General features: G+C 40.6%; 1 protein-coding gene across 2 annotated transcripts in view; it reads right to left on the bottom strand.

Moving 5' to 3' along the window:
• The window catches only part of BMS1 (BMS1 ribosome biogenesis factor), a 100963-nt gene extending 82730 nt beyond the window's left edge, over positions 1-18233 (bottom strand). For both annotated transcript variants that reach the window (XM_030203247.1, XM_030203248.1), the window contains exons 1-5: positions 18142-18233; positions 12983-13186; positions 10092-10282; positions 2553-2632; positions 1323-1511 (exon numbers count right to left, since the gene is read on the bottom strand). In XM_030203247.1, coding sequence (XP_030059107.1) covers positions 1323-1511; positions 2553-2632; positions 10092-10282; positions 12983-13158 — 636 coding nt within the window. In that variant the 5' untranslated portion in view covers positions 13159-13186; positions 18142-18233. The remainder of the gene's footprint in view (positions 1-1322; positions 1512-2552; positions 2633-10091; positions 10283-12982; positions 13187-18141) is intronic.
• Between the last annotated feature and the right edge of the window lie 1844 nt (positions 18234-20077).

Here is a 20077-nt window from a genome sequence, read left to right as displayed (position 1 = left end):
TCGTATTTGTTTTGTTTTTTTCAAACTTTATTAATTGAAAAAAGATGGACATCAAATCTTATAGCATGGCATGTTATTACAACCATTATACAAGATTCAATGTACTTAGAGGTTGAGGCACATACAGTTCTATCATAATTACTCAAGATAACTTGCATTGCAAAATAAAAGACTATCACGGAACTCCCCAGGGAGCTAAGAGTAAAAATAATGACAAAAAAAACAAAACATATATATATATATATATATATATACACACATATACACACACACATAAACTTAGTTATTTATGTATAAAAATGGAACTAATTATTTCCTTAGACACTTGAAACCATCTCCTGGTCATTCATTACAGAAAGAACGTACAAGAACAGAACATAAAGACAGAGGGCAATTCTATAACTTGGTGCCTGATACCATACCCTGAATGCCAAGTCTTCAATAGCAACATTCCATTATAGAACATTAGCATAAGTCGGCATCAACGTACCCACGTATGCCAGGTCTATGACTGTCATAAGCTGACATACGTAAGTGCACTAGATAGTATGCGCAACTTATATGATTCTCTAAGGTGTGCACGTAACTAGGAGACACGCCCATGCTCCACCCACATGTATGCCTCTCTTGCAGTTATGTGCTATAGCACCTCTGCGCTCCCTAATAGCGTACTTGCATGCATAAGTACCAATTAAGGCATACGCCGTTACAGAATTAGAAACATAGAAGCATGATGCATCCAGTCTGCCCATCCTTAGTACCACTAACTCTTCCTTTTCCTAAAGGATCCCACATGTCTGTCCCACATCTTATCTTACAATATAAAGATTAACTCCCACCAACAAATTAATCAGACAATATATAGAAAAAAAGACCTTCAGACATGGTTTTGCACCAACCACAGTCACATCCCTTACATGGTTTCAACAGTTACGGTCAATGCCACAGGACACCAGTACATTGAACCAAAACACAAATAGAAGTGGTAAAGAACGTAGCAATAAGGGAAGAAGGAATAGGGAGGTTAGGAATGGAAGGAAGAGCGAGAATGGCAAGAAAGAATGAAGTCTGACAGCAGGGAAACGGCTGAAAAGACTGGAGAGGAAAGTGAAGGGTTAAATGACACGGAAGAAACAGAAGTATGGAGTCAGCTCGGAGAAGGAAAGAACAACCAGTCAGATAAAGAAGACAAATGGGAACGAAAGTAAAAGTTATGAAAACTGAATGTGAAAAGGGAGACCTCAACTTCTTATTCTAATAAACCAAACTTCAACTTTAACCTGCAACACAATCATGTAGGAAAGCACATTAGCTTACCGTACCGGATAAACCTCAGTCCAAAACCTATGTTTAAGTCTCTTTTTGATCTTGCGTAGCTGTTTGTTATTCTTGAAGGTGTCCAGGTGAGTGAGGATGCCCATGATTTTAGGGAAGCCATGCACCTGACAAATATTTAGAAACTCAAATGTTTCCATCTCAAACCCAAAGCTGGCATCTATGAGCATCAGAACCTGGCAAAGAAAAGAATTACGGTGAACACAGCAACATGATGAGAAAAAGCTGATGTACACAAACATACTGCATCCCTCTCCATACGTCTATCTTTACATTTAATCCACTCCACTTGCAGCAAAATGCAAAACAAAAAAGTCTATCTGGCTCACATTCAACTTTGCACCATAACACTAATCAGCTAAATATGTATTTAATATTGAGGCAAGTACATTTTTGGCAATAACATTAACATCTGAAAATGAAAGGAATCTAAAATTGAGAAAGGAATCTAAAATTTAGAAGTAGTAAGTAGTAAGTTTCCCACTAAAATGCACTGGGTTAGTGCAACTGAGCAATCTTAACATATAGATGAAAATGATCCGGGGGGGGGGAGTTATCCAAAAGGATCAGATGGATGGTAGCTTTACTCTTCGTCTATAGGCTGGTTTGCTAAAGTAATTCAGCATCATTTATTATCACTGGTTATTTACATTTGCTATAACACCTCATTTGGAGCTCAAGTCAAGGCAGTTTACAATTATATAAAACAAATAAAAGAACTCCATAATTAAAAATAGGATACAAGACAATCATTCAAGACATACATATATATATATATATATATATACACACACACACACACAGATTCTAATCAGTGTTCTTCCTCCCTTCTTTTGTTTTCAAGTGCTGTCTTCTATAAAAGATGTAAGCAGAATACAGCATCTTTAAGAAATAAAATCACTACAGAGGATTACATTTTGAAGTTATAAATCTGAAAAAATATTCTGTCGCACACAGTCCTCCCCCTTTTTTTATTTCATAATTTTATTTTTTATTAATTTCCAACAAAAAAAAAAATAGCTCGTTTACAATTGTATTAAACAAGAAAAAACAAGCAACACATTATACAAGCCCTGAAGGATAGTCCTCCCCCTTTCTAACAGTATCCTGTAAGCAAAGGAACCAAGTAAACGCAACCTACTGTCAAAAATATTACGGAGAATTTTTGCAGGTTAATGCATTACATAAATGCAGATTGTGCCTCAATGCTTACTTACCAGATCAGCTACTTTAGCCACATCAATCATGGTGTTAATGTCACATCCACATTCGATAATCGTCAATCTGCGCTTTTTGCCTATGAGAACAAAACCATTTTAGAATAGGACCACCACAAAGCTACTACCCTTAAAGCAACTAGGCTACCTGAACATCTCTCCCACCATCCTGGCACTCTATAGTAATTTAAAACATTTGGTCTTGTGTAGCCTAAAAACAATACACTATAAATATCAGAAAGACTATTGCACCCCTCCTATTTTTCAGGATAATCGCCTACAGGGATAGGATTTGATATGCAACATTTTGGGGGTTACAATCAAAGCAGTTTGCATATTATATACAGGTACTTATTTTGTACCTGGGGCAATGGAGGGTTAAGTGACTTGTCCAGAGTCACAAGGAGCTGCAGTGGAAATCGAACCCAGTTCCCCAGGTTCTCAGGCCGCTGCACTAACCACTAGGCTACTCCACTCCATAAGAACATAAGAGTAGCCATGTACTAGGTCAGACCAATGGTCCATCTAGCCCAGTATCCTGTTTTCCAAACAGTGTCCAAGCCAGGTACCTGGCAGAAACCCAAATCATGGCAATATTCCAAGCTACAAATCTCAGGGCAAGCAGTTGCTTCCCTATGTCTATCTCAAATACAGACTATGGACTTTTCCTCCAGGAACTTGTACACTGTACACTAAACAAATAAATAAATACAAGTGAGTGGTGAAGACCCAGAAGAGGAACAGACTACTCAAGAGCCCACCATAGTTGAAAAGGGTTTTATGATGGTATTGGCAATCACAATGATCTGACAAGGCCATGTTTTGTCAAGGTCTGCCTGCATCAGGAGTCCAAAACTGCGTATATGCCAAATTCTATACACCATATCTTTGGATATGGTGTATAGAATAGAGCAGCCTTTAAACTAGAATGGGGGGGGGGGGGGGGGGAGGGGGAACCAACAGTTGCCCAGGAGCGCATGGTTCAGTGTGGCATATCTTTGAAGGATATTATTGAAACATGACATTTAGGGAATCCCAGTAGAGAGGTTTCAACAATGCTGAAAGTAAGCCAGGTGCTTAATGAGAGAGTATGATAAAGGAGATACATTACCCCAATCAACCTCTAAGAAGCTTATAGATCCAAGAAAAAAAACACAATTTGAAGTGCCTGTATACAAATGCTAGAAGCCTAAAAAATAAGACGGGAGAGGATTATATAGCACTAAACGATGAGGTAGATTTAACAGGCATCTCAGAGACCTGGTGGAAAGAGGACAATCAATGGGACACTGTGTTAACAAGGTACAAATTGTATCGTAATGATAGGATCAAATTGGAGGGGGGTTGCGCTATATGTTAAAGAGAAAATTATAAACATTTCACATGAAAGAGCAGTGTGGAATCACTATGGATAGAAATTCCATGTGTGAAGGGACAGAATGAACAGATAGATGAAGAAATGTTTACAGAGATTAGGAAAGCTGGCAAACTGGGCAACACTATAATAAAGGGTGATTTGAGTTGATAAACCCACAAAAGAAATCTACGGTAGCTACATTTAATTTTCAAAAGGGCAACTATAATGAGGAAAATGGTTAAAAAGAAGCTAGAAGTATCGGCTGCAAAGGTTAGGACACTAAATCAGGCATGGACGTTATTCATAAATACCATCTTGGAAGACCAGACTAGATGCATTCCATGTATTTGCAAAGATAGAAAGAAGAGAAAATGACAGCCAGCATGGTTAAAAGGAAAAGTGAAAGAAGCCATTACAGCCAAAAGAATGTCCTTCAAAGAATGGAAAAAGGACCCAAATGAAGAAAATAAGAAGCAACATAAGCACTGGCAAGTCAGATGCAAAACTTTAATAAAGAAGGCTAAAAGAGTATGAAGAGAAACTTGCCACAGAGGCTAAAATTCACTGTAACAACTTTTTCAGGTACATCAGAAGCAGAAAGCCTGCAAGAGAATCCATGGGACCGTTAGATCATATTAGCAAAAGGTGCACTCAGGGAGGACAAGGCCATAGCGGAGAAACTGAATGAATTCTTTGCTTAGGTCTTTACGGAAGAAGATGTAAGAGATCTGCCTGTACCAGAAATACTTTAAGGGTGATGATGCGGAGAAACTGAAAGAAATCTCGGTGAACCCGGAAGATGTACTGAGCCAAATCGACAAATTAAAGCAGTAAATTACATGGACCAGATGGCATACATCCAGGGGTACTCAAAGAACTCAAGCATGAAACTGCTGACCTGCAGTAAATAATACACAACCTGTTGTTAAAATCCTGAGTGGTGTAAAACAAGTAAATCATTTTCTTACTCGTTCTAAAAATACGACTATGGGACATTCAAGGAACTTTTAAAACAAATAGGAGGAAATATTTTTTCACTCAACAAACAGTTAAGCTCTGGAACTCTTTGCTGGAGGATGCAGTAACAGCGGTTAGCCTACCTGGGTTTAAAAAAGGTTTGGACAAGTTCCTGGAGGAAAACTACATAGTCTGCTATTGAGATAGACATAGGGAGCAACTGCTTGCTTTGGGATTGATAGCGTGGACTGTTGCCATACTTTGGGTTTCTGCCAGGTACTTGTGACCTGGCTTGGCCACTGTTGGAAACAGGATACTGGGCTAGATGGACCAATGGTCTGATCCAGTATGACTACTCTTATGTTCATAGGTATGTTCTTAAATCCAGGCATATTCTGCCACTGGATGCTTGAAGATGAGCCAGAAGCATATAAAGACCGTTTAATTCATCCATTCTGCCTGGTTTCCCTGCCTTGATAAAATTTCATGTTTGCTGACCTTGCCTCCTTTTCTTGAACATTTGAGGCAACAGCAATGCTACTCCATACATGTTAGGGTTATCAACTGGCTCCAGCCTCATCTGGCAGGAATGATCAATCCTATATTTACCCCACTGCATGTAGAGACTTGTAGTTCTAATTTCCCAACTGCATTCCCTAAGAAAAGCAAGACTACAGATCATGCATGCAATAAAGTATACCCAAGTCTGAATCAACTCCAATGTGCCAATCTGGAGCCTACTGGCAACCTCGGTACATGCTGACTTTTCTCTTTTTCACTGTCTGTTGTGAGCTTAGGGCAGATGTACCTTATGCTTCCTCAAGCAGGTGATAAGTGCATCCACACTAACTGTCGAAGTCACAGCACACAGTAAGTACTGTACACTAACACACAGTAAGTACTGTACACTAACACCCAGGGCCGCCAAGGGGGGGGGCAGGGGGGACAAAATTCCCAAGGCCAGGGCCTCCAAGGGGGGCCCGGCGCCGCAGTCCCACCCGCCCACAGCTCTGTCGACCGTCCGCAACCGGGCCGAGCCCCCTGCATTGAAAGCACAGCGCCTCACCGCCGTGTGAAAGCGCAGCACAGCGGGCAGCGGCAGATCGCCTCCCTTCAGGCCTCCTTCCCTCCCTGTGTCCCGCCCTCGTCTGATGTAACTTCCGCGCGGGCGGGACACAGGGAGGGAAGGCCCGAAGGTGATCTACCGCTGCCTGCTGCGCTTTCACACGGAGGTGAGGTGCTGTGATTACAATGCAGGGGGCCCAGCCAGGGGGCGGACGGAGGGGGAACAGCCTTGCCCCAGGCCAGGCCCAGTTTCTCAGCGGCCCTGCTAACACCCTAATTCTATATACAACACTCAAAACTGTGCTTGCAAATTTGGGCACACACTCAATTTGCATGCACAATTTAATTGGGTTCTGAAAAGGGGGCGTGGCCATGGGAGGAGCATGGGCAGATTGGGGAGCTACTGGAATTTGCTTGCAGTTTTACTTATAAGGGAGATCTACATCTAATTTATGTAACCTGCTCCAGTGGAGTCTTAGGCAATCAAATTTATGCCACATTTTTGCTGGCATAAATCTTTGGATCACTTTCACGCTCCAAATGTGGTAATTAACTGTGGAACCCTAACCTTCTCCTTCATACGTACATATAAAGGAGAAGGTTAGGGTTCCACAGTTAATTACCACATTTGGAGAGTGAAAGTGTTCTCTGTATAGTGCTAAGTTCTGTAAAATAAATCTTTAGATAAAAATGTGTAAAATAAATCCCAGCACCAAGAGCTATTCTATAACGGTGCCAAACTCTGAGCGCCATTTATAGACTAGCTCGTAGCGCTAATTTTTATTGGCGTCATATACAAAATTCAGTTCTAACTGAATTTGTTTTAAATTGTTGTTGGTTTTTAAAACCTTACATGACTCGGTTCCTGTTTATTTTTAAAAGGTAATGCAGTGTTATGTGTGTACTCGGGAACTGTGCTCAGCGAATTCACAGTAGTTGATTGTCCCTCCATTGAAGCGCTTGCAGTCATAGGCGCCCGGTATAAGAGGCTTGGGGAGGCTAAGCCTCCCCAGCCATAAGTGCAGCCAGCCTTCACATAACAAAAAACTGCTGGCTGTCTACCCAGCAGCAAGCAAAAAGGGGATCTGAGAGACCCTGCCTTCTTTGCAGCATTCTCCCGTCTTTCTCCTCCTCTAGTCCGCTCTTCTTTGCAGCGCCGCGGTTTCTCTTCTTCCCTGCCCCGCCCCCGTGACTCTCACTTCAGGGCTGGCATACTGTAGCAATTACAGCAATCTGCTTCAGCGCCTCAGCCTTCCCTACCACAACTCCGTCTCGTTTGATGTGACTTCCTGTTCCGCAAAGGCGGGAATGCAAGGGATCACTGGGCTGTGGGTAGGGCTGGCCGGGAAAGGGAAAGATGCTAGAACCGCGAGGGGAGGAGGGGAGAGATACAAGACTTGGCTCTGCTGGACCTTGGGGGGAGGGGGATGGACTTGGACAGACAGAAGTGGGGGGGGGGGGGGGGGGGGAGAGAAAGGAAGCGTGACTCACAGGAGGAAGCCGGAACCGCTGGGGAAGGATTGAAGATTGGTAAGTGTTCTCAGCTGCAAATAAGAATTGTGCTGCAGGTTTTATAAGTCAAAATAAAAAATAAATATTTTGTTTCATGCAGATCTCTTTTGTTTAAACATAACTAAATGGGTTATAAGCCCCCTAATACAGTGCCAAAATTGAAATTTGAAAACTCATCTCTATCTGGTTGTTAATAAAAGGAGCTCATTGTGAACACTATCCACCCTAAAAGGATGTTTTGTGGCTGTACATGAGAATTGTGATACAATTCCTTGTTTCATATTGTTAATGGTCTGTGTTTTCCGTATGGGTGGTATATTGGTGTATTAGGGTCTGCCAGTGTAGCATTTATGGTACAGTAAGGTTCTGTGTGTGTTTTTGCACAAGTTTGTGCATAGTGTTTTGCGGTTCAGGGATTGTTGACCTTATTGAGGTGACAAACATCAACATTTTAATTTAATTTTAGTTTGTCATAACATCAGACATGGCTTGGTTTTAGAATATTTTGGATGATCTGGTGTTGAATTGTTCCATAGAGATGTATGTGTATGTGGTTTAGTGTTGGTAACTGCTTGAAATAATTGAGTTTAAAATATGATATGTTATTTATGATATATAAATCCATTTTTACATGCACATAGAAGCATTACTTGTCAATAACCAGCAGCCCTTCCTTGGGACCCAGTCTCTTCTCCACCATGACAAATTTATATACCGAATACACTGCAAGAAAACTTTCACTTGCTAACCTTCAATTTCTCTAATTAGGGTGGTACTTGTAACTTTTCACATTTGGGATGGAACACTCTTCGCTCCCCTAGATATTAACCCTGAGCAGATCATTGACACCTATAATGCAAAGTCTAGTCGCCAGATGTTACTTCACTAATGTGACCATTTCATTTTGGGATTTTCCATGGATGGAAATAGCAGTGTTTAATAATTGATAACATTTTTGAATAGTATACATTGGCTAGTATATGCTTTGAGCAACCACTTTATTTTTTTTACATATGATACATACCTAATATTTACATTTAATAAAAGGTATTGTGACTATTTTATTTTTACTTATTTTTTTCTGTGTGTTGTCAGACAATTATGGATGTAAGCCCCACCCCCTTTAGCCTCCCCAAACAGTTGGGCCACCGACCACCTATGGTTGCAGTCCTCTGTTACTGCAAAAGCAGCACTATCTTATGTGGGTCCAATTGGGTGGAATGAATTGCCACCAGGGCTTCATTTATTACAGGGTCCTGATACTTTTAAAAAGCAACTAAAGGCATTGTTATTTGCACATTAGTGACAGATGTCTTGATATGATTATATATTTTATGAGCATGAAGAAATAATGTTTTGAATTTATGATTATGTATATGTATGTGAATTGTTTTAATGGATGTGTTTGTACTTTTTTCTTTAACCCGCCTTAATAAACTGCAGTGTGCGGTCCATACACATTCTTTGCCCGTAACCCACCCAGTTCCTGCTCCCTAACACAGCGTGCAAATAATGGATCAATCAGCACATTACAACTGTCAAATCACCAGAGGAATAGTTTGCCAGACCAAACTGGAGGGCATGGAACTGAAAAGGCGTCCCCAAGACATAGGCTTGTGGGTCACTTGGATGTGAATGTGCAAGTAGACCTCCATCATATTTGAATTACCTTGTTTGTTAACAGCACATGCTAATTTATGAGTTAACTGATTAGCATGCTTCAGTAAAATTCCCACTCAAAATGTGCTGATTAAGAGCAAAGCATAAGATGAGAGTTGTACTCTTCTATGTTGGCATAGATTAATAGTATTACATTTTATTTATTTGGATTTAGCTCACAGCTTTTTCAATTGTAACCCAAGGTGAGGTACATTCAGGTCCTCTCAGTATTTCCCCAGAGGGCTTACAGTCCAATTTTATGCCTGTGGCAATCGAGCGTTAAGCGATTTGCCCAAAATCTCAAGGAGGTGTACTGGGATTTGAACTGGGAGATGTTTTTCCTTAAAGTCCCTTAAGGCTTACTTGCTAGATTTTGCAAGCCACAACCAGTGCTACCAATGAATCCATTTTTAGAAACACTTTGGCACTAGCAGAAATATCTATGAGCTAGGGTTAAATGATTCTATGTTTTTTTTGTCTTATTTTGTTTCTTTTTACCCTTTTGCCTTGCTCTAAGTGGGAGTCTGCTTATTTTGATCTTCAGCTGTTTTATTTTTAATTATTTGGGGGGGGGGGTGATGGGACTTTACCTTTACGGGTTAGTATTTTGTCTTTTTTTTTTTTTAATTGGGGAGGTGATTGGACTTTGCCTTTAGGGGCTAGCATTTTGTCTTCTTTTGTTTTTGGGTACAACACACTTCCTTTCTGCTAATCACTTGTCCCTAACCTAGCTTCATCCTCCCTTTTCCATGCCATTTCTTGCCCACATCCTCCCCCAACAAATACCTGCTGGGAAGCAGCTGCTCTTCATGCTTTCCACAATTCTGCAGCTAGTAACATCCACAGTCCTAAAGCTATCCAGGAGTAACAAGTGAAGGAAAAATGTATGTTTTTTTGTGTGCACTGCGGATAAAGTAAACCAAACAGCAGAAAGCAAATTGAGATGTATGAAACAGATTGTACTCATGTCTTGTCTTTCATGCCCTCACCTGATACAATGGTAACTGGACCTCGGATCTCTGTCAGTTTCTGTTTTGTGAAGTTCCGAATCAGACACTTTATCAGGGTGCTCTTTCCAACTTTAGGAGGACCTACGACCACAACTACTATTGGCGGTGGTTCCAAAGGTGTACGATCCACCACTGGAATGTGATGTTTTTTGGTCTTCAAATCCTGAGTCCTGTTGATGAAGAAATCAGCATAGAGTATGACAATGATTACAAAAAAAAAAAAAAAAAACCACACTAAAGGAGTACAAAATTCTACAGGGCTAGTGTTAATTAGCACCTCTCATTTCCAGTGGATTAGCTGCATAGTTAAGCTTTTGGTTTTAACTTTTTAAACATTTTTTTTCTGGTGCCTGACCTCTCTTGAATAAGGCTGGTCTCAGTATGTTCTTACTCTACATGTTTATTCTTCAGATTACTTACAGCTGCTGACTCCTCCTGGCCCCATCCCCTCCTCACATGTCCAGAACCAGATGCAGAGTTGACTCCCGACAAACACACAATGAGGGACTCCTGACAAACACACGAGGGACCCCCCCCCCCCCCATTGTGGTTTTCTTGGCATGATACAAGAGGCCACAGGGACCTACTGTGGGATTTGAACCTGGGCCCTCAGGTTACTCCTCTGCTCCCCTCATTGATGTACTAAATTACAATATACTCTGATCTTATTTGGTGGGAATGAAATGAAGTGTATTAAATAATAAATAACTGTAATAACGTCATCTCTGGGGGCTACTTTTATAACTCCCTGTGTGGGGACAGACTGTATTCACCTGCAAGAGATCCCCAAACTGAGCCTTATTCCAGTCCACTGCTGAATCCTTCAGCTGTTTCAGCTGCCACTCCAGTAGCCCCACCCCCTCCCAGCTGATGTCATCTGAGAAGCCATTTAAGCAATGCCACCTACAGCAGATGGGCCAATACTATGGGATGGATTGGCTATTGATATTTTAATTGTACTCAGAACCTGATTTTACTGTTACTAAGGGATAAAGCAGATTACAATAATAAGAGAGGTGGATGAGATTACCATCAGACTTTTAAAATGTAAGCTGTTAATTTTATGTTTATAAACTATGAAAAGTATTGTACTTACTCTGTTGTCTATGCTGAAGTTGAGGAGGGAGACACCTCCAGCTTCTCCTATGTCTGTACCAAATTTTGGAACTCACTACCAAAAGGGCTAAAACTTAAGGACAATTACCTAGTCTTCTGAAAACATCTGAAGGCTCACCTTTTCTGGATGTTCATCCCCAATGAACCAACATTAGCCATCCAGTCCACAGCAGTACATCAAACAATAAACATATCAATGGACAGAAAAGGCACAAGCTTCTGTTGCTCAACTCACCAAACATTTAACGCATCTACCTGAAGCTAAACTAAAACCCATTAACCTGTCATTATCAAGACACATGCTAATCTCACTGGTCTAAACAAATTCTACTCTATTCAAACTCCTTCGAATCTACTACACTCTCACTTTTGCACATAAATTGTAACCTGTTCGATACAATCTGTAACCAAGTTACTCTACAATCATGTAAGCCACACTGACCCTACCAATATGGAATACAAATGCAATACATAAACAATCAAATCAAGATTCCCCTCATAAGGCTTTAAGATAGGCCACAACAAGCTGCATTTACTGGGACTGGATTCCTAAAGATATGCATCATCATAATCACCTTTTGTCCTTTAGAATGGATACCAAACCTGGCTCTTCAAGAGGCCTAGCTTTGAACGAGTGCCCTCTGTCTAGAATTATTTATCATCAATGTTTGACAACGATAATATGCCCAGAGCTTCCCAAACTGTGGGTCGGGACCCCAAGTGGAGTCATAAATCCTGTGTTTGGGATCATGACCTGGGCAAGTGCCTGGTAGGAAGGATGTCATTAGGATTTCCACAGTTGTGCAATTTGGGGTCATGGCTGCAAAAAACAAAACTAGTGAACGCTCTTTTCCAAAGACATGTCTCCTTTAACCCCATTTGAATTTTGCTATATTCATAATTTGTGTATTGTATTCTTGTACTTAATATTTGTGTTATAGTTTTATATATTGTTGTAATCCATGTTGGGAATCCAGAAAGAGTAAGGGAGTAGTTATCCAGTTGTGTTAGGGAACTAACCCACGTTATTTGCCCCTTAACGCATGTTAATGGGCTCTAACGCCGATTTTGGTGCCCTAACACAGTGTTATTTAGGTTACTCTGTGATACATAGTAAATGAGATGCAAAATGTGCAAATGCGTGAAAAGCAGCTCATTACTATGTAAATCCTATAATGCAGCTTACTGCAAACACTAGGTGCACACTGCAAGCTGCATTACAGGAGATAACACCGGCAAAATGATGGGATTATTTTACCATCCCAGGAGCATCAGACCACAAAGCCACAACTTAAAGGGGCTGGCCACAGAGCAAGCAAGATGTGCTCTGAGCCCTCCCTCACATCCAAAATCTCCCTCCCAACTGGCACACCTTCCTGATGGGCACCTCCATACAAGGATACCCTCACTTCAAGCCCCCTCCCCACATTAAGGGACCCCCATAGCAGAAGCCCCTCACCCCATCCAGAACCTCCCCCCCCCCGACCTGAAAATACCCCAAACTTAGGAGAAACAGTAGCAGCAGCGATGTGTGACCTTTAATTACAAACCAAAATCTTTCTGAATCTTAGCACCACTCTAAATCAACCAGAATAAATACCAGAGCAACTCCTTGTGTTTTCTTTAGCTTGGGAATTCACTGATAATCAAATGTAAATAGGTCAGTGGTTTAAATTTACAAATAAAATTCTGTTACTACTTGGTATTCTATTACTCTTGTCCCTGTACCACTAAATCCAAACAATATTTCCTACCTGTGGAAGGTCCTGGCCATGCGCACAGCAGACTGAACCGCAAATGCTTTGGGGTTTCGTTTCCGTGCATCCTCCTCATCTTCCAGTCCCAGGTTCTTCTGGTGCCGTTTCTGTTTTTTATCAGCCTTTGGCCCACTGTGCTTCTTTCGATGCTTTTTTTGGTCTTTTTCCTCCATCTTTTTTTCAGTTTGCTGACATATATGCCTGTTAAAAAAAAAAAAGCAACCACAGAGCAATTTGTATGAGCATTTTATTAATTAAAAAAAAAAAAAGAAACCCTATAATTACAGGCTGTTTGTTCATTGCCCGGCACCAGCAACCTATGGAAACATGACTAAAATGTGTTATAAATTAAAAAAAGAAGGCCTGGGTCAGCAGGGGGGCGGAGCAAGATGGCAGCAGGAACATCACCTCGCGAGTAACATCGAGTAGTCAGCAGGAGCACAAACCCTTTCTCTATTACCTAAAAAAATTGTTTTACCTCTAAAGAAATATGCTGCACACAAAGAGAAAGGCGTTTGTTAGAGCTGCGGCCCAGGCAGCTCTAACTTCTACACCTACCCAGCAGACGCTCGACAGTTTTCTCGCGAGAACCGCGACGACGGCGTTTGGAGGTCCTGCTGAGTTTATAGCGCCAGGAGAGGCTAACCTCTTGGGACAGGATATTTCGTTGTCCCCTCCAACGCGATCTCAACCGCCACAACCGACTGGGGCCGATTATGGAGGCGACCCGCAAAACCGCGATGACGGCGAAGCGGCGAGTCAACTGGGCCCCATAGCGATTTCCCCAGTCGATGCCTGTGTTTCACCTAAGGCCCAGAAAGTGCCGGTATCACTCGAGGCTATATGGGAGATACTTTAGACGGTCTTAACCTCAACTAGCAAGATCGACTCTCTTGTGAGTAACGTTCAGACTTTGTCTAAAGACCTTACAGCAATGAAAAATGAAGTCTCAGAAAGAATAAATCACTTATCTGATGAAAATGTAAAAATGAAAGAAATTTCAGTAAAGCTTATACAAGACAATACATTGATTCATAGCAGACTGGAGTATTTTGAAAATTACAACAAGAGGCTCAATTTGCGTTTGTTGAATTTTCCAAGAACTTTAGTTTATTCTCCTTTGGATATTTTCAAACGATATTTGATGGAAAATTTGAAATTTACAGAAGATAAAATACCTCCACTCAATAAAGTATATTATTTGCCAGCAAGAAAATTGAAAGATGGCCCCCAAGAACTACTACAAACAGAACCTGATTTAAATGTTTCGGAATTATTAGAATCATCCTTGACTGAAATAACTGAAAGACAAACTCTTTTAGTATCCTTTATTTTTCAACAGGACCTGGAACTGGTTAGAAAAACTGCATTAAAGCATTTACAAAGCCCATTTTATGGGAAAAAAGTACTAGTCTTTCCAGATGTCACTAAACAGACTCAGGCTAGAAGGAAAGAGTTTTTGGCATTAAGATCTGCAACATTAGCCTTGGGAGCCTCTTTTAATCTCAATTATCCATGTAAATGCAATGTGAAATATTTAGGGGTTAAATATGTATTTTTTGTTTCTGAGCACTTGAAACAGTTTATTACACAGAAAAAGGTTTTATAATTTATGTTGGAGTTTAGTAGGTCTGATTAGCCTTGGAAAAAGAGACTAATGAAAAAGTAAAATGCGTGGTATATACTGTTAAGCCTTTACCTCTTATTTTTGAAAGATATTTGAAACTAATCTCCTGAGTAGTACTAAGGTCCTGCCCCTTCAATTCGGGGTCTAATACAAGTTGATAATCTATATTTTCCTTATTTAATTTTTTCTTTAGAGAAAATTGCCTGTAACCTGTTAAACTGCTTTACTTGTTCAAGATATATTCTTGTAAATTAATGAAAATGATAAAGAATTTAAAAAAAAAAACTGATTTAAAGAAAGCCTACAGGGGCAATTCTATAACTTGGTGTCTCAATTAAGGTGCCATAATGGTGCACACTGAGCTGCAATTCTATAAAGATTTCAGGGTGGGAGATCATGTAATGCTGTAACTGCGGAAGGACGTGTGCCTGGCTAGTTCCTGGGCTTCCGTTCCACTTTGTATTTTGTCAACTTACAGTGGCGAATTGGATAGTTCTTCAATCGCTGACAATTTATGCAACTTGGAGTGGAGGAGTGGCCTATTGGTTAGTGCAGTGGGCTTTGATCCTGGCAACCTGGGTTCGATTCCCACTGCAGCTCCTTGTGACATTGGGCAAGTCACTTAACTCTCCGTTGCCAAGGTACTAAAATTTAGATTGTGAGCCCTCAAGGGACAGAGAAAGTACATCTAGTAGCGCTATAGAAATGATCAGTAGTAGTAGTAACTTATGGACAAATTCATCGAGCAGATGAGGGACCATAAAGCAGCAAAATCGGCACGAGTGGATCGCTCTCACAGCAAGCGGGAGAAAGACAAAATGGCAGTCCCTACTGCAGGTGCAATTTCACAAGTCACGGCTTCAGCGCTAATTGATTTGCAACAGGCTATAGAGCAAGCCCTTGGCTCTTGGTTAGAGACTTTATCGAGCTGACTGATACAAATAAACGCACCGCTGAGTTTGAAATTTGCATGCCTGCTCTTGAAGATGGCGCTGACAGAACACAGGCGGAAGTAACAGCACTGAAAGCTTTGGTGCAACAACAATCAGTGAAGCTGGAAGATCTGGAAAACAGATCTCGCCGTGCCAATTTGCACTTCTTAGGGATCCCAGAATCGGTCCCCGACCAGAAGTTGCTAGTGGAGTTGGAGTGCTGACTCAAGAAAAACCTGCCGCTCCGAGAGGGATTGGGTCCAGCACACCTGAAACAGGCGGCAGGAGACAACAGACCACGAATAGTAATAGTGAAATTCCACAATTATCTACATAAGGCGGACACCCTCAAACAATATAAAGCTCGACGTAAAGCTTTTCATCCTGTGTACATCGTTAGCTGATCATGGAATACGCTTTATGTTTCTATACTCAGCTATCCTAAAAATTTTTCATCAGGACACTTTGGAAGGTGTTTGACAGTGTAGAAGTGGCATGAGATTTTGTTACAGTGCTGCATGAGAATATGCCTACAACATCTTGAGCGATTAACCTTGCACCGAATGGGACTAACTCATGACTTGTCAAATAATGTATGCACCTGCTAGTCAGAAGAGACAGAGATTTGTGATTAGACAACTTTTCAGTATTGCTGTATCTGCTTTACCTAACACTGATGTTAAGTGAGGGGAAGCCCAGAATCTCAGACATGATCTGCTGCCTCGCATCCTGTGTTTGGATGCGATGTTGGCGGGGAGCTTTTGGATTTGGGTGTGGGTGTGTTGGTTATATGGGAATTTGGGGGAGAAAGGAGCAAAGATGGGAGGGTTTTTTTTTTTTTTTTTTTTGGGGGGGGGGGGTTATGGTCGCTCTGCACTACTGCTGGATCAGTGTTGGAGGGCTTTCTGCTATGGAATCCAAGTGTGGTGGCTGGGCACCCAGGGAGCTAGTTATGCAACAGCTTTGGAGATTACATTTGACTTTTTACTTGGAACATGACAGGCCGACCTAATTCGTTGGTGCGCGTACTATCCTGGAATGTATCAAGTATCACATTACCTATAAAGCGAAATAAAATATTAACTCAACCGCTATCATGCGGATATAGCATGCTTACAAGAGACCAAATTAAATGACTCAGAGCATAAGAAGCTGGCTCGGGGCTGGGTGGGTGGAGTTTATTATTCATCTGTGCCCCTTCGTAAGGCTGGGATGGTGGTACCTGTTCATAAATCTCTAATATGAACTGTTGATCCCATTTTAGAAGATGATTATGGTCACTATCTATTACTCAAAGTCACTCTGCCCAAAGTTTACTTATTGGTGGTTTATGCGCCCAATCAGTATAAACACGCATTTCTTAAAAAATTGGTTCAACTGGGGCTGCAAGCTGTATCAATACCTATAATCCTGGTGGAAGATTTTAATCAAGTAATGAATCCGCTAGTAGATCGCTCCTCAAGATCGCAGGGTGGTGACCTGCATCCTGACAGAGGTATAACATATTTATGTAATGCGTTGGGGGTGCTGGATACTTGACGTTTATTACATCCTATGGAGCGTGATTACACTCATGTGTCTAAGGCACATGGAAATTTATCCCACACTGATTACATTTTGCTTCCCACTACTCTTCCCTCTGGTACGTGCAGTGGAAATTGGCCCCACCATAGTGGATTGACTTGGAGTTGACCACATGTAGCAGACGCACAACATCGTGGCATTTCCCAGCTTACTTAGGAACTAACCAGCATTTTTAGCACTATTTGTGCCAGAAATGGGAAGAGTATGTACATTTTAATGATATTCATACAGATTCCCCTGGTCTCTTTTGGGAAACAGCAAAGATAGTGCTACGGGGAGACATCATTTCTTATGCTGTGTCCTATAAATGTAGAATTGCTCAGGGAATTGTGCACTTTGAACAAAAGCTTGCAACAGCGAAATGTGTTTGGGTTTTTTTTTTTTTAGCTCCTCTTTTGTTTCTGGCACAAGTGGATAATTTTACAATTTTGTAAAACTCTGAAAATAAAAAAGGAAAGACAAAAAAATATACAAGTACTATCTCACTAGGTACATAAGGTATATAGGTGAGCCAGTCACAAAGTGACTGCACATCTCCGTACGTTCCCTAGAAAATTCCTCCACTATTTCCCGTTTACAAAGACAATGCTGCTTTGTAAAGAGGGGAGTATGTTATAGACACAAACTAAATCACAACTGAAGACCCTACCATTGAAACACACTCTTTCTTCAATTATTTTAAAAACTTTTAATCCAATTAAAACCTAAACAGATTACAATAAAACATACATTTAAAAAAATCAAAAAAATCAGACAACACGCAGCTTTGCACAAGTCCAATGTACCGCTGCAACTGTCAGGGAAATTTAAGTACAGGATGAGTGAAGTATTGTGCACTGTGGTTACCCTTACTGGTAATAAGAAGAAATATGCATCAACGCTCCAAAGAATAGGGCAAATTACTTTTGCAGAATAAAAGATCTTAAAAAAAAACTCTGTGGCACACTTTCCGCCACCGGAACTAACTGAAAACGTAGAGCTTTCCCCTTTTCCAATGTTCTGTTTATACTTACAAACAGACACATTCACTACCCCGGCAGCTGCTTTCTCTCCTTGGCTCTTTCCAGTCCAGTCGCGTTCTCCTTACTTACTGCTTCCACACTACACAGCACATGGGCTGTACGCAATCAACCGGAAGCTCCGGTCCCGGGCCGGCTACAACGCACTCAGTCCTCCCCCCTCACGAGCCAAGCCTCATTCTGGTGCTCCTATCACTCAGCGTTCTCCAAGCCTCATTGTGGTGTTCCAATAGCCTCACTCAGTGTCTAAACCTCATTCTAGTGCTCAAATAGCCACTTCAAGCTTCATTCTGGTGCTCCAATAGTCTTTCTCAGTGAAGTTTCCAAACCTCATTTTGGTGCTCTAATCAAGGAGGTTGAAGAAAACAAGAGGCAGAATGACGTCAAAAAGTTGAAGCCAATTAGGTCCATCTGTGTTTCTACTTCCCTACGCAGCCGTCATCTAGTACTCTCAAAACAAAGTGAACAAACCTATGCGCTGCTGCATCCTCGTTGTCGTTCTTTATTGTTGGTACCATTTTTATTTAATCTCACTTATATTTTCAAATATGCTGGCTTGTGTAGCATACGTATGTCCAAAGAGATTGGTTTCATCAGTTAGAGTACTAATTTGTTCTACATTTTAATTAATTTAATCATTTGGAGAGGCTGGCTACAGACTGTATTAGTGCAGAGATGTTTTCACCTAGAAAGGGCCACCAAAACAGACATCATGTTATGAGAATCAGGTGCTTAACAATAAGAATTACTATTTATAAGTACATTTTTTAAAAAATTAGAGTATTTAACATCTTTTTTTTTCCTGTGCCTACATCAAAAGAAAAATATGGCATGTGAGAACTTGCTCCTTTTTGTTTTGTGGAATGCAGTGGTATATTATAAAAATGCACTTGCGTTTTTTTTATTACTACTATTTCACAGATATGTATTGAATAATGAGGTAGGGGCTTCCTTCATTCAGAAGTTCTGTCTAGAGGCAGTCTAAATGTGCCAACATTGTCCAGTTCAGCACATTATTAGCCAGCAAGTTCATACAAAGTTAATTATGTTCAATGGAAAATAAATCAGTTGGCTCAGGCTGCTTGCTTTGTGAATATTCCAACACTATTGATACCAAGTATTATATATTAAGGGCATTTGCTGTAAACTTTGTTTTAATTCATTTATCCAGTCCTTACATGCACACTTTGTGTTTTAAACCCAAAGGTGAATCCTAAGGGTGTTTGAACAATTAGGTATAAATTGTGTTATTGTTTGTTTTTTACTTGCTTTGGGTCCTGCTGATCTGTACATCTGCAGTCTGGAATTTTGGAAGATGGAAATGAGAGAATAGGATGTACTCTGTAGAAGTTATTGTTTACTTTTGCAATGTGGGTATGCCTGTTCTGGTGTATTCATGTGATAACATTTGAATAACTGTCTATACTTATGGCTATGATTTCTGAACAAGTGGTATATCATTAAAGGACAGGCATTTAAATATCCAGCTGGGTATACATGGTAATTTTGGGTGAACTAAACAACTATCTCTTGTACTCCCTGTTATTCAATTAGTTCTACATAGTCAAATTATTTTAATGATTTTAATATAGAAATATAAATATCAACATAGATAATATAAAACATATAACATATATAGCCCCACAGTGCTCCTAGCGTTGCTGGAGATTCTTCCCCAATCCCGGTCATTTATACTCATACATACACCATCTTTCCACAACTATGGAATATACCCAGCTAGTTACAACCTGATACCATTTAAAAAAAACAACATTTTCTATTGCATATTCCAAGTTCAATAACCTACAGGCCCAAAGGACTGTCCTTGATGACTATCTATATTAGATTTCTTAAGGTAATCCACGTGGTAGTCAATGTACTACTACATCCATCAAAAGTCCTGCGCCCACCAGCTTCAACTGCTGGTAAC

The sequence above is a fragment of the Microcaecilia unicolor genome, chromosome 5 (genome assembly GCF_901765095.1).
Source record: "Microcaecilia unicolor chromosome 5, aMicUni1.1, whole genome shotgun sequence".
In the NCBI taxonomy this organism is placed as follows: domain Eukaryota; kingdom Metazoa; phylum Chordata; class Amphibia; order Gymnophiona; family Siphonopidae; genus Microcaecilia; species Microcaecilia unicolor.
This window is presented reverse-complemented; position numbering and strand designations above follow the sequence as displayed.